This window comes from Notolepis coatsorum, assembly GCF_963971535.1.
Source record: "Notolepis coatsorum genome assembly, chromosome: 10".
In the NCBI taxonomy this organism is placed as follows: domain Eukaryota; kingdom Metazoa; phylum Chordata; class Actinopteri; order Aulopiformes; family Paralepididae; genus Notolepis; species Notolepis coatsorum.
The window spans coordinates 132,213,140-132,228,880 of record NC_140174.1 but is presented as its reverse complement, the minus strand read 5'-3'; the positions used below and the strand labels follow the sequence as shown (position 1 = coordinate 132,228,880).

General features: G+C 40.1%; 1 protein-coding gene across 3 annotated transcripts in view; it reads right to left on the bottom strand.

Annotated features, from left to right (window-relative positions):
* Positions 1 to 438: 438 nt before the first annotated feature.
* Positions 439 to 15,741, bottom strand: part of LOC311235953 (supervillin-like) — a 271,644-nt gene continuing 256,341 nt past the window's right edge. For all 3 annotated transcript variants that reach the window (XM_084323493.1, XM_084323494.1, XM_084323495.1), the window contains 4 exons: positions 13,385 to 13,528; positions 11,825 to 11,931; positions 7,995 to 8,150; positions 439 to 1,543 (listed from right to left, as the gene is read on the bottom strand). In XM_084323493.1, coding sequence (XP_084179619.1) covers positions 1,457 to 1,543; positions 7,995 to 8,150; positions 11,825 to 11,931; positions 13,385 to 13,528 — 494 coding nt within the window. In that variant the 3' untranslated portion in view covers positions 439 to 1,456. The remainder of the gene's footprint in view (positions 1,544 to 7,994; positions 8,151 to 11,824; positions 11,932 to 13,384; positions 13,529 to 15,741) is intronic.

The window sequence follows — 15,741 nt, the reverse complement described above, 5'->3', positions numbered from 1 at the left end:
GTGTGTTAATTACAGCTAAATGACACTACAAGACAATTCATTGCTATTATTTCATCTACATCATTTCAACACAAGGATTCAAAGACTGAACTGAATGAATGTGTGCAAAACGGTTTAGAGTTTTTGGATGCGTGTGAGATTATGTGCAAAATAAATCAGCATTGTCTTTTTGGTGAAGTTCCCTTAGTAAGTAAACAGTGGGTTTGGTTACTTTCCATACAAATATTTAAAACACCTCGGCCAGTGCAGTAGGAGGACGCAAAGTGTCCTGAGAGAACCCATCAACAGGAAAAGGCTTGAGATCCATTAGAGGAAATATCAAAACAGGTACAGTAAGACATACCCCTCGCAAAATGCTTAATAGCAAACAGACCAACATGAGTGCAGACCTGATGATGAAAAGACAAGTTTACAATTCAGTCGAGACAACAACAGTCATATCCACAATATACTTTATCTTGTAACATAATACATTGTCAAAAAAAAAAGCACAGATTTTTGCACTATACATTTGCGCTTTTAGCTGTAGTTATAAAGGCAGTCCATTTGTATTTCTCTCACTCGCTCTCTCTCTCTCTCTCTCTCTCTCTCTCTCACACACACACAGGTTAGTTTTGGTCCCACAGAGTCGGGTTGCCAACACACTGGCACAGAGTCGGGTTGCCAACACACTGGCACACGGTCGGCAGTCACTCCGAAGAATTCATAATTAACACATAATTTAAAACAGCTGCTTGGTCATTCCGACAGTTCCAAGGACATAATACAATGTTCCCCTAAGCAATAGTTAAATGGAGTTCTATGGAGAGAAGACAAATATAAAGATTTAGTCTTGGATTAAGCTCATATCAAGTCTCTGAAGTTTTTCATTATCATCATTATCATTATCATTATCATTATCATTATTATTATTATTATTATTATGTGATGATCTTTATTCATCAAATGATTAATTCAGCATCATAATGCTGAGACATGATGGTTAAGATGTTGAATAAACTCCAAGACTGTTCATCATTCGTAACACAGGATTTAACACAGAACAAAAAAAAAAAAAAAAAAAAAACACACGTTCTCTCCCAGAAAATTGACAGAGGAAAATACATGTATAGTATATTACATAATGTATGTGTGTGTATATAATTACTATAATGGGGAAGTAGACATTGCCATCAAAAAAAAAAGTAACAATTGCACGTAATGGTTGGGTGTGACATTTCAATCACATGTGGAAAAACGTCATAAGAATGTCACTGTTTAAAAATAATAGATCACCATTTGAACATAAACATGTACATTTATTTGCTTGTTTTGTTTTGTTTTCCTTTCGTTCTCTTTGCTTCACAGGACGAGGGGGAGAAAACACAGTTTTTCTTTAGAGTACAAAACATGTAGAAAAGGTGCCGTGGACTTTAATAAACAAACAGAAGTTCTGTTTTTTCAGTTTTTTTTTCTCCTAAAAAAGGTCTTTGCTCTTCTTCAGATTCTTCTGTTTCCAGTTCGGCAGAGCGTTGAATTCCACACGACTCATCTCCAACAGCATCTGCAGTCACATGAAGAGAAGAGGATTATTAAGTGTTCTGGCCTCCTGTCATCGTTACGCAACCACATCTTCACTGACGAGCCTGATGCCTGGTTTTAAACAGACTGTCTATAGACTACTGCTGTTCTAAGTAAATGGTGCATTTATATAGTGCTTTTATCCAAAGCGCTTTACAATTTTTGTTCCTCACATTCACCCATTCACTGACTCACACACAGACGGTGGAGACAACCATGCAAGGTGCCAACCTGCTCATCTTGAGCAATTAGGGGTTAAGTGTCTTGCTCAAGGACACTTCGACACACTGCCTGGGAGGAGTGGGAATCGAACCAGGAAACTTCCGAGTACCAGACGATTGCTCTTCCTTCCTGAGCCACCTAAGTCCAGACCGAGTCGAGAGTGAAACCAGAGCTTATCAAGTCTGAGTCAAGACTGAAACCAGAGCTTATCAAGTCCGAGTCAAGACTGAAACCAGAGCTTATCAAGTCTGAGTCAAGACTGAAACCAGAGCTTATCATGTCTGAGTCAAGACTAAAACCAGAGCTTATCATGTCTGAGTCAAGACTGAAACCAGAGCTTATCAAGTCTGAGTCAAGACTGGAGCCAGAGCTTATCATGTCTGAGTCAAGACTGAAACCAGAGCTTATCATGTCTGAGTCAAGACTGAAACCAGAGCTTATCATGTCTGAGTCAAGACTGAAACCAGAGCTTATCATGTCTGAGTCAAGACTGGAGCCAGAGCTTATCATGTCTGAGTCAAGACTGGAGCCAGAGCTTATCAAGTCTGAGTCAAGACTGAAACCAGAGCTTATCATGTCTGAGTCAAGACTGAAACCAGAGCTATACTTTAAATCAGGGATGTCCGATATTATCGGCCGATATCGGCATTAAAATGTGATATCGGAAAATGTCGGTATCGGTTTTTTTTTTTATTTTTTTTTTACACATTTCTATAACCTTTATTTACCCAGGCAAGCAAGTAAGAACAAATTCTGATTTTATTTATTGTCAAAAGTATGCATAATGTTGTGTTAATTCCACAACAAGAGATATGTAATGTTAATTACCTACCTGAAATTATTCATATATCGGTATCGGTTGATATCGGTTGATATCGGTATCAGAAATTAAGAGTTGGACAATATCGGTATATCGCTATCGGTAAAAAAGCCAATATCGAGCATCTCTACTTTAAATCTATTTGGCCTCGTAATACCTCACAATGTCTGTCAAGAGAAACCTTCAGTAACACCAGAGTTGATTAAAGAAAGAGGCAGAAGATCACCAGACTGACCCAGTAAAATATTCTACTGCCACGGGCAGACATCGTTTTATGTAATTTCAATTAAATACCAGCGCATGGCCTTCGTTTACAAGGAGACCTAGAGATACATGGGCCTGAGTGCAAGTCATGTTATGTCTGTGCTCCTAACTAGAGATACATGGGCCTGAGTGCAAGTCATGTTATGTCTGTGCTCCTAAGCCGACCGTAAATCATGCTGAGGGCCGCCGAGTCTGTGATGAGACTATAAAACTTCTTTAAAAATCCAAGTCCCAAATGAAAAGAGTAGTTTTTACTGGGCAGTATCTAGTGTTCTAGAGTATACATTATCTAGTGTTCTAGAGTATACACGATCTAGTGTTCTAGAGTACTGTATACACGATCTAGTGTTCTAGAGTATACAGTATCTAGTGTTCTAGAGTATATATTATCTGGTGTTCTAGAGTATACATTATCTGGTGGTCTAGAGTATACATTATCTGGTGTTCTAGAGTATACATTATCTGGTGTTCTAGAGTATACATTATCTAGTGTCCTAGAGTATACATTATCTGGTGTTCTAGAGTATACATTATCTAGAGTCCTAGAGTATACATTATCAAATAGTCTAGAGTATACATTATCTAATATTCTAGAGTATACATTATCTAGTGTTCTAGAGTATACATTATCTAGTATTCTAGAGTATACATTATCTAATATTCTAGAGTATATATTATCTAATATTCTAGAGTATATATTATCTAATATTCTAGAGTATATATTATCTAGTATTCTAGAGTATATAGTATACAGTGTCCTAGAGTATAAATTGTCTAGTGTCCTAGAGTATACATTATCTAGTGTTCTAGAGTATACAGTACATAGTGGTCTAGACTCGAGTATACAGTACATAGTGTTATAGAGTATACAGCACATAGTGTTATAGAGTATACAGCACATAGTGTTATAGAGTATACAGTACATAGTGGTCTAGAGTATACAGTACATAGTGGTCTAGAGTATATACAGCACATAGTGGTCTAGAGTATACAGTACATAGTGGGCTAGAGTATATACAGTACATAGTGTTAAGAGTATACAGTACATAGTGTTATAGAGTATACAGTACATAGTGTTCTAGAGTATACAGTACATAGTGTTATAGAGTATATACACTACATAGTGGTATAGAGTATATACAGTACCTAGTGTTATAGAGTATATACAGTACATAGTGGTATAGAGTATACAGTACACAGTGTTATAGACTGAGTATGCAAAAAAAATCTCCTGACTGAACTTTTTTTCAGGCCAAGTCATATTCTTATTTTAACCTCCACTATATATTTTTATTTAATAGCGTTAGCGTTTTAAGGGAACTAGATCATTTTGAACATCTTTTCTATTGCCAGTTTGCTTTTACCTAATATCAATGCTGTTTTCAATTCATTAAATGAAACTGATTGCAAGGGTTGACTGACTTTGTCATACAAATAAACAAATCTACATACTGTAACTTTTCAGTATTGTGTATAGTTCAAATTATGTATTGTCTATAGTTCAAATTCAGTATTGTGTATAGTTCAAATTCAGTATTGTGTATAGTTCAAATTCAGTATTGTGTATAGTTCAAATGATGTATCGTCTATAGTTCAAATTATGTATTGTGTATAGTTCAAATTATGCAGGGCTCGAAATTAACATTTTTACTTGGTAGCACTTGCAAAAATGTAGGAGCACCCACCAAAATGTAAGGAGCACCAACAATATATATGTAATATTAATATTTTTTTTATTGATAAAAAAAAAACGACAATATAACAGTACTGTAATGCAGTAAAACAGTGAAAGTAGCCTTAAACTATAGTATAGTGTAGACCTAGTATTGTAGCCTATAGTGTAACTAGGCATGTGCCGGTATGACATTTTGAGGGTACGATAACCTTGGGAAAAAATACCACGGTTTCACGGTATTCGGTACATAAAAAAAATCCCCCATTGAACAAAACGTATTACAGTGCAGTGCACAATAAGCTTTTCTGTAAGTGTTATTTATGAATGTGTGAAGACTGTCTGTATTACACAGAGGGATCTGTCTGACCACTTTAAAACTAAGTACAGAATATAAAATACTTCCAAATAAACTTTCATGATTATGAATATGTAGGCTACATGTCAAAAGGGCATTTTGCTAATGTAATCTACTTGCAAAGATGTGTTATAATATAGCCTAGTACTATTCTTACTATATTAAACTTTGGATTCATCTTTTGTGGTGGCTCAACATAATTCACACACGGAACTAAGGGTTCCGCACGGACCATATTGTTTGTTACATTGCTGTCGGCAAACTAGCTCAGAGTGTCAACAGAGTGTTGACGTTGAGTTGATGTTAGCTGCTAGCTGGCAACCCGAATCCACAACAGCCAGGCAGCCAACCGTACAAAATACAGTCTCAGCCAATCACATCGATTTGTACAGTTAGTTAGCTCCACTCCATTGCGAATTAAAAGTTAGCCAGCCAGCGCAGACCGTATTAGCTAGCTACAGTTGCTAGGTAGCTAATGTTAGCCACCCGAAGATCGGTAGCTAGCTAACGTTAGCCACAGCTGAAAAACTAATTTCAATTATGTTATGAGCTATCAGTAGCTAGCCAGCTAGATAACGTTAGACAACGCCTCGTGTATTAAACTAAAGTGAATAGTTTACTGGGCCATTGTTTAATGCTTCAGTGGTGTTAAAAGAGGACCTGCCCGCTTGCTATCTTCGGTGCGAATAAGACGGGTCTGTGAGGGGGAGGGCACTGCGAGCAGCGTGTGTGTGTGTCAAGCTCACGTTTGATTGGTTAGAATGGTCAAAATGCCCTTTTTCATGATATTTGACGCCTCTGATTGGCTCAATTTAGTTTCAATCTACAAATCATATTATACCAGGTTAAAATCCGTCATTGACTCCGAATCAAATGACGGAACTCCAAATCAAATTTACGGATATCTGTCTCAAGACGGAATGCTTTAATGCCTGAGTACATAGTGTTATAGAGTATACAGTACCTAGTGTTATACAGTACACAGTGTTATAGAGTATATACAGCACCTAGTGGTATAGAGTATACAGTACATAGTGTTATAGAGTATACAGTACCTAGTGTTATAGAGTATATACAGTACATAGTGGTCTAGACTAGAGTATACAGTACATAGTGTTATAGAGTATATACAGTACCTAGTGTTATAGAGTATACATCTAGTGCCGTTTTCCCACCCCTTTTTTAAATCACCATTTGCAATCACAAGGCTGTAATGAACAACTCTCTGGAAACACAGCAGCAATAAATATCTTCATTATCTTTCTCTCTCCATCTCTCCCCAGCTGATTTAGCTTGATGCACAACTTAGTAGCTCTCTCTCTCTCCCTCCCTCTCCAATACAAATCCATCTACCAGACACCAACATACTGTAGGCTACACACAACATACTGTGTAGACTACACATTTAATACTGTAGACTACCGTAAATCCTCAAATATAGGACGGGTCTTCTATTTACCTCAGCTGCAAAGAACACCAGGCCTTTATTAGAGAGAGGCTTATATAAGAGACAGGCCTTCATTTCTAAAAATGACACTCATGGACATAATCCCTTCATTTTCAGACTTTTATTGCATTATTATTATTATTATTATTATTATTATTATTATTATTATTATTATTATTATTATTATTATTATTTTTTTAATACGTACATTGTCTGTCTACATTTATTTAGACTAGCATTGGTATTTAAATATTGAGTGCAGTTGAGTAATTGTGGGATTAACGTAATTCACACACTGAAGTTGGAACTATCTATACTAGGTTGCGGGGCCGGGGACGGTTTAGCGTGTGGTACCTTCTCGACTTCCTCAGTCGAATCGAGTTGTTGACATGCAGGGAATAGCTTTAGCTACTAACGTTATCATAGCATCATGATCTGTAATGTGTCAACTGGACAACGCCAGCCTCGTCTGCCAACGCCATATAGATAGCGAACGTTAACGTTTGCAAACGAAGTCAACGTCATCCAGCTGACACCACAGAACTAGATATTATGACAACGTTAGCTAGCGCTAAAGCTAACCAGAGGGAAACGTTAATGTATGGTAGTCAGTGTAGCGGGAGGCAGCACTTGATTTCCATTGGCAAGAGTTTATCTCATTCTATATCACGGCACGAAAATTTTTAAAAATACTTTTTTTTTGCGACCTTATATTAGAGACCGGCCTGTGTTTGTCTAAATGCATCAAACCCCCGGCCATTATAAGAGGCCCCTCCTTTATTGGAGGTCCCTCCTCTATTAGAGGATTTACGGTACACATGTAATACTGTAGGCTACACACAACATACTGTAGACTACACATTTAATACTGTAGACTAGACATTTAATACTCTAGACTACACATGTAATACGACTACACATTTAATACTCTAGACTACACATTTAATACTGTGGACTACACACAACATACTGTAGACTACTGTAGGTCTATTTCTTATGGGTTACCAAATATCTGGTGTCAGACCAACTCAACAGGTCCCTGGTTCCAACCTCCCAATCGGTCAACCCTCGACAGATCCAGGACCAGCCACACGGCCCCTGCCTGGCGGGGCAGCATCCCAAGCCCACTGTGTGCATGTGGGGGAGGGGTGAACAACAGCCGCACATCATTGTCTTCTCCAGAGACTAAAGGGAGGATTAGTCACCCTCCATACAGAAGATCAGGAGGAGACCAGATGACAGCTGCTTTTGTGTGAACGCCTCCTAACTACAATTGTCATTTTCTTACTTGAAAGATTTACATTTTGCATGGTTCTCTGTGGATTGAACAGATTACTTTGACCCCAGGGCCAAGAAAACAAGTTAAAACAAGTTCTGTACTTTAAAAACGACCCTGGATAAGCTGGACCCAGCCTCGACTCTCACACATAACTGCTTCAACCATGGGGAGTGAGTCAGTCAGTCAGTCAGTCAGTCAGTCAGAGATAACTCCACTGTGTTGGGAGTGACGGCAGACATCCCTAATCCTCAGCAAAACTACCTGGATAGCACTGCGGGTAAGATAGATAGCACTGCGGGTAAGAGGAACATGTGTGTTTTGGGCGGGGGGGGGGATTGTTCCCCTTTAACTCTTGGTGTGTGGTGGCTGTACCTTGAAGTCCTCATCAGAGAGATAGTCCTCCAGCCTCAGAGGGTCCACTCCCTCTGGGAGAGGCTTGCCGGTCAGCTCCTCGATGGAGTACTGCTGTTTACTCAGCTTAGACAGCACCTCCTTCACTAATATCACCTTGTTCTTAGATCCCTCTGCCTACACACACACACACACACACACACACACACACACACACACACACACACACACACACACACACACACACACACACACACACACACACACACACACACACACACACACACACACACACACACACACACACACACACACACACACACACACACACACACACACACACACACACACACACACACACCACACACACACACACACGCACGCACGCACGCACACGCCAGTGGAATGCATCAAATGTAAAGGAAACAATGTCAGTGAACATGACCTGCATAAAAGCAAATGCCTCAAAATGCACACACGGATGGACACAGAAATAAGGACAAGTGTGACTAATATGTAAACACACTAACGCAGAATGTGCACAATTCATGCACACACACACATTGCTGCTGCAGTCCCGATGATGCGTAAACACATGTACCATCAAATCATCTGCTCCTTTTAACTTGCATTTATTGTCCCTTTTTATATCTTGACCTACATACAGTATTTATGGAAACACTAATGGAAATATTGAATTATGGATGGTGGTTGCTGTATGAGGCAGGGCGGTAGTTTGGGAGGCTGCTGACCGGAGATCTAAATGTTGCTTGTTCAACACCTGCAGAGCATGTCCCTTCCTGCCAGAGCAGCCCTTCAGCACGGCACCTTAGCGGAGCTGCTCAAAACCAACCAGCTCAGTAGTCTGGTAGTCAGTGTGCCAGAGCTCTAGTTGTTACTCAGCTCATTGCTTGAGAGCTCTAGTTGTTACTCAGCTCATTACTTGAGAGCTCTAGTTGTTACTCAGCTCATTACTTGAGAGCTCTAGTTGTTACTCAGCTAATTTATTGAGAGCTCTAGTTGTTACTCAGCTCATTGCTTGAGAGCTCTAGTTGTTACTGAGCTAATTTCTTGAGAGCGTTAGCCATTACTCGGCTCATTTCTTGAGAGCTCACAGTAGCAAAGGGGTGTTTTATTTACATACTTTTCACATAAACCTCTTACGTTGCAAGGGCCCACAAGGGCACTTTGGCGACCACTAGTGGCTCGGGTGTGCATATTTTGTAATATATATATATATATATATATATATATATATATATATATATATATATATATATATATAGAATTAAAGCCCAATTTGTTGCCTGTCGATAGCCCTTTCAGGTGACAAAATCCATTCAGCGGTTCTTGAGTTACATGCCAATATTTGAGGCTTGCGCAAAGTACACGGTATTGCGCAAATACTACTCCCGACTCTTGGGGCTCTAGTTCCGTCAATCAGGCGATCTCGAAAATGATTGGACAGGGTTGTAGCCAATGAGTGTGGCTTTCCAATGATACCCCACCTGTGGATGTACGAATCAGGGATCTAGGTGAAAAGTTATGAGCGAAAACAGGAAGAGAAAAACCGCAGAATTAATTGAAGTCTATGAGAAAACAGCTTTTCTTTTGTACACAGTTTACCAAAATCACTCCTAATCACTAATTTCTGAACGGATCTTTGTGAAATTTGGACATGTATGATTGTCATGACATGACAATTTAGGGGGCACCTGTTAACTCATTCAGCGCCAATCACGAGAAAACTCGGGTTTTAATCGTTATTTCTTTTATTAGCTATATCCATCCAGCCTGAGGTTATTATTGGGAATTGGTCTGAGCTCGCAAAAGGGCAAATACCGCCGCCTACGCCTTCCAGCCGGTATTGCACTCTTTAGAATATTAGAAATAGTGTAGTTTTTTTTCTGGGCCGATCTGAGCCGTGCGGGCAGGGTTTAAATGCTCCGGCAGGACTAGGGTTTACAACGTTACATGTGCGATGCTGTCCCCCCCCCCCCCCCCTTCATATGCAATGCCGGGCAATGTGGGACAGACCTCCATGAGCAGTATTTGTAATGGCAATCAGATAATTGGATTCTTTCTTTTGCATTACATCAGAGAACAGGTAAGGACTCTATATATAAAATCTTGCGTTGATCTGATATTTCTTTCTACCGCGATCGAAGCTGTCTGTGTGTGTGTGTGGCTGTTTACCGTTGGGTGCAGGAGGTGGGGGGGGGGGGAAGCGCAGCGCTACGCTACACTACTGCATTATGTGTGTGTATTGTGTGTTGCTTGTAAAGTTTATTTTTCCACCTAAACGGTTCACTAAAATATGTTTCTGACAACATTTTAGGCAAGAAATAGGATATGGGGGGTGCCACGGTGGCCCGCACCGTTAGCGTAGCTTAGCTTCATCACTGGAAGTGGGGCAGTCCTTTACCCTGAAGTTCCCTACAGTCCCCTACAGTCACGAAATACACTCCAAATACAACTCCAAAACGTTCCTGTAAACATGTTGTGACCTGTGTATTTACCACGTGGAGAAATAAAAAATAATTGAATTCGACAATTACGTTTTCTAAGCAAATATACTCTGAATTTTTTTTTGCCGAACCACGCCTCTCTGGGCTCAGTCAGTGATTTCACGCAACGCAGTGATACTTACTAACGTGACGCCAGTGTTTGTTTACATTCTCATTTCATTCAAAGGATCCGAACCGATTGAAGTTTATGGATACCATGCCTTCAAATCCTCTTACCTTGACGATTAAAAGCCTTGACAATTTAGAAAACAGTGTTCCCATGGCTGGTGTTGATATGTTGCTAGCTAACAAAAACCAACAAACACAGGACCAGACACTAAAGCAGAAAAAGAGGCATAATTTTTACTTCCGGTCGGGGGGTTTCAAAATAAAAGTGTGACGTCTAAAGCACCGGAAATACGTTTATTTTGTACATTATCTAACGTTAACACGAACCTAAACTAACTTTAGGTTAGTTGTAACGTTAGTTTAGGTTCATGTTAACGTTAGATAATGTACAAAATAAACGTATTTCCGGTGCTTTAGACGTCGCTCTTTTATTTTGAAACCCCCCGACCGGAAGTAAAAATGACGCCTCTTTTTCTGCTTTAGTGTCTGGTCCTGTGTTTGTTGGGTTTCGTTAGCTAGCAGCATATCAACACTGGCGTCACGTTAGTAAGTATCACTGCGTTGCGTGAAATCACTGACTGAGCCCAGAGAGGAGTGGTTCGGCAAAAAAGATTTCGAGTATATTTGCTTAGAAAACGTAATTGTCAAATTAAATTATTTTTTATTTCTCCACGTGGTAAATACACAGGTCACAACATGTTTACAGGAACGTTTTGGAGTTGTATTTGGAGTGTATTTCGTGACTGTAGGGGACTGTAGGGAACTTCAGGGTAAAGGACTGCCCCACTTCCAGTGATGAAGCTAAGCTACGCTAACGGTGCGGGCGTTCCCTAAGCCTACTGCACGCACAGAGAAGAAAAGGCTATGTATCTTCTTGTCTAACTCCAAGGAAGATGGCAAATAAGCTAATTTCCCAAAATTTTGGCATTTTCCTTTAAGATTTTACAATGTATATACATACCAGAATGTAGATCCCGGACCGTATTTGATTATTTCTTCTATTTTTAATGTTATTATACTCTTATTCCTATTTTAGTCCTATTGACTACCTAAATGTTTATTGTTGTTCAATGTGAGCGATCTGTAGTGCAGAATTTCCCTCTGGATTATTAAAGGATTTCTATTCTATTCTATAGTGTTCGTTGGGATGTGAACGGATCCCACTGGAGGCCATAGTGAAGCGGGCCATAGTGAAGCGATAGATCAGTGCCCTACCTGTACACTGGGGTCTCTCTCCCAGTAGGGGAAGATGTTGGTGAAGGTAAGCGGCTCACAGCCTGCTAGGATGAGGTAGGCCTGCGGGGGGCGCCGCGGATTCTTCTCTGAGGAGGGAAACAGGAAATATATATTCTATGAAGTTCTGGGCTTCAAGAAGCACACCGGAAAATCTACTGCATTCAACCACTTACGAGTGAGAGTTTTAATTTCGCATAGTCAAAAGTCGATTGAACATGAATATGGTTGGCCCAGTTTTTAATATGCAGCGCTCAAGCTAAGAAATCGACCAAATAAAAAAACTTTTGTCTGTCAGTCTGTGAATATGCAGCTCCTATGCAGTAGATATCTTCCTGTCAGTCAGTAGATGTGCAGCCTCCTATGCAGTAGATAGCTTCCTGTCAGTCTGTAGATGTGCAGCCTCCTATGCAGTAGATAGCTTCCTGTCAGTCTGTAGATGTGCAGCCTCCTATGCAGTAGATAGCTTCCTGTCAGTCTGTAGATGTGCAGCCTCCTATGCAGTAGATAGCTTCCTGTCAGTCTGTAGATGTGCAGCCTCCTAGGCAGTAGATAGCTTCCTGTCAGTCTGTAGATGTGCAGCCTCCTAGGCAGTAGATAGCTTCCCGTCAGTCTGTAGATGTGCAGCCTCCTAGGCAGTAGATAGCTTCCTGTCAGTCTGTAGATGTGCAGCCTCCTAGGCAGTAGATAGCTTCCTGTCAGTCTGTAGATGTGCAGCCTCCTAGGCAGTAGATAGCTTCCTGTCAGTCTGTAGATGTGCAGCCTCCTAGGCAGTAGATAGCTTCCTGTCAGTCTGTAGATGTGCAGCCTCCTAGGCAGTAGATAGCTTCCTGTCAGTCTGTAGATGTGCAGCCTCCTAGGCAGTAGATAGCTTGCAACAGTGTATTTGTTTCATTACCAGGCACTCCTGATGACATTAATGTTATGTTTAAATAATCACGCATCTGGAAAACTGGGGGTTGTCAAATTGACAATGTCACCATTAGGGGTGTAACGGTACACAAAAACCACGGTACGGTACGTACCTCGGTTTTGAAGTCAAGGTTCAGTACGGGTTTTCGGTACAGTGGGGGAAAGTTTGGCTTTCCATGTTCCACTCAGGGGTGATGTAGTGTGCAGCAACTAATTGTACTTGTAGGGCTGTCAACGAGTATTCTATATTGAAATTAATAATCGACTTGTAATTATAATTTTTTTTTATAATAATAATAATATTATATTGTGAAAGAAACAGCCCCTGGTGAGCGGTCGTTAGTGGTTAACATACCGTTGTATTCGTTCAATACACTACACAGCTGTTCGGTACGGTTTAGCACTCTGAGACTTGGTTTCCAGATATAGAGTGCATTATAAATCGAATGTATTATTATTACGGTACACACTGAAACGGTTCGGTTCGGTACAGATACGTGTACCTTTACACCCCTAGTCACCATGACACGTACCTGTGCATACTTTGTATTTGAAGAATAAAGTGTTCTGATTAGTCTCTCTCTCTCTCTCTCTCTCTCTCTCTCTCTCTCGTGTGGTGTAACCTCTGACCTTTGCAGTAGTGCAGCACCGTCTCCATGGCACACTTCCTCTGGTGGTCCCAGCGCATCTTGGCCGAGCCGGTGCTCTCCGTGTCGTCGGGCTGCTTGCCCTGCCACAGATACACCTCTGTGCGGTTATCCAGCAGGAAGAGAGCTGGACACGCAGAGGATGAGAGGTTATATCTATCTCACAGTGTTTCTTCTGTGGGGAAGTGAGATCAGCACCATAGAGCTTCTAGAAGTTGCACATTTACATGTACATTCAGTCATTTAGCTGATGCTTTTATCTAAAGCGATTTAAAGGTTCTGTACAACAAGTCAGCAGGAAGGGTACAACTCTGGCAGCTAAGGATAAGTAGTATTGTTTGTCAAACAGTATTGAATATAGTAGGGATGTCCGATATTATCGGCCTACCGATATTATCGGCCGATATTGGCATAAAAATTTGATATAGGAAAATCGGTATCGGTTTTTAACACTATGATCGCCGATGACGAGTTAAGACGTCATTCCTAGCCATGCTCATTCTGCCGAAGACGCCGTAACTCGTCTTTGATATCAATATTTCTAAAATCTGTCATCAAAATCATATTTCCTTTCCGGAGCCCTGAGATGTACTGGTGAGCTCCACTCAACTGTCTAACGGTTCGAGAGCGCCATCTGGTGGCCGATCGGCAGATTCCAAACAGGAAGTGCTCATCCATATGTGCTCCGGGCACTCGCGATCGGTAGCCGGACTCCATCTCAACACACTGGATGATCAATCGCTCGCCCTAACTCAATAAACAACGTTATTTGGACGTATATAGTATTATACAACCTGGAAATGGTTCATCAGGATCAACATCCCATAATCGAAAACTGTCTACTCCACGCTGATCGTCCAACGGCGCGAGGAACATACGGTAAGATTCAGCGTTATTTTCTAGCGTATTCCATATAAACTGCTATGATGAACATATGACCCACTCTGGATGAATCATCTAACGCTGCCCACGGAATTATAAACGATCCCCCGCCCATCCGGTCATCATCAGATCATACGTAGATCATTCTAGAAGTACGTCCAGTTGAAATTTTTCATCTCGCACAGATTCCTACCAAACTGTATCTGATCATCAATATAATGCATTTAGGGCTATAAATCACGTTCTGAAGAAAGCTGCAGAAAACGATAAAAACATACTTATACTTTAGACCATATTTTAGTATGAATATGTGAATGTAAAAGTTTAACGTTGCTACACCCTGAACAATACATATAGGACATTGAATGGGCCATAATAATGGCAATGTAGCAATAGAATTAAAAAAGTTATAGCCCTGCAAAGAAGGGGAACTTCTCCATAGACAAATAGAGCTGGCGAGGGATGGTAAATTATGAATTTAACCCATGGCGATCAAAGTGTTAAAAAAAAAGTTGTTTTAATTTTTTTTTAAACATTCATTTAACCTTTATTTACCCAGGCAAGCAAGTAAGAACAAATTATTATTTTATTTATTGTCAAAGTATGCATAATGTTGTGTTAATTACACAACAAGAGATATGTAATGTTAATTACCTGAAATTATTCCGTTTTTGGGGGGGGGGGGGGGGGGACCCTGCATATATCGGTATCGGTTGATATCGGTATCGGAAATTAAGAGTTGGACAATATCGGTATATCGGTAAAAAAGCCAATATTTAGCATCCCTAGAATATAGACATATTAGCATAGTAGATAGTATATAGGCACAGTAGATTACTTAGTAGCAAATAATACTACTAATAGTTTGTAATAGTAAAAGACAGTACGAAGGTTAGTTATTTTTGGTAATATCAAACTATTTCAAAATACACTACAATTTTAAAGGGGAACTATCTTATAAATGGCCTTTTTGAGTGTTTAGCATTGTTTCCTAGCTATGTGAACTTATATTAATATGATCTATGTCTCAAAATTCTCATATTGGCGCATTCTTCCAATTCTCCTCTCACAATATTCACCCTCACTGAACTGAGTCATTTGAAAATGTGCGCGATATGTGATGTCAGAGAGACACCGCTGCATGTTAATGTTCAGGCGACGACGCTGCTGCGCAGTGGTTTAGGAGCCCAGGCTCAAAACGGCTCGAGATCTTGAGGTAGAAAAATGCTGTTTTTGAGGACTTGATTAGAAATACAAAACAATGAATACAAAAAATATATATATTACAGAGGTGTTCCATAGACTCACAGGAATTGTGTAAAAGTGCCCAAATAGTGAAAGAAATAGTAAAATAGTTCCCCTTTAACACAAAACATTTTTCTAATTAAAATAACGGAGACATTTTGTTTCCATCCCCTCGTTTCCCACTGAATCCACACGGACAAGAAGGTTTCACAA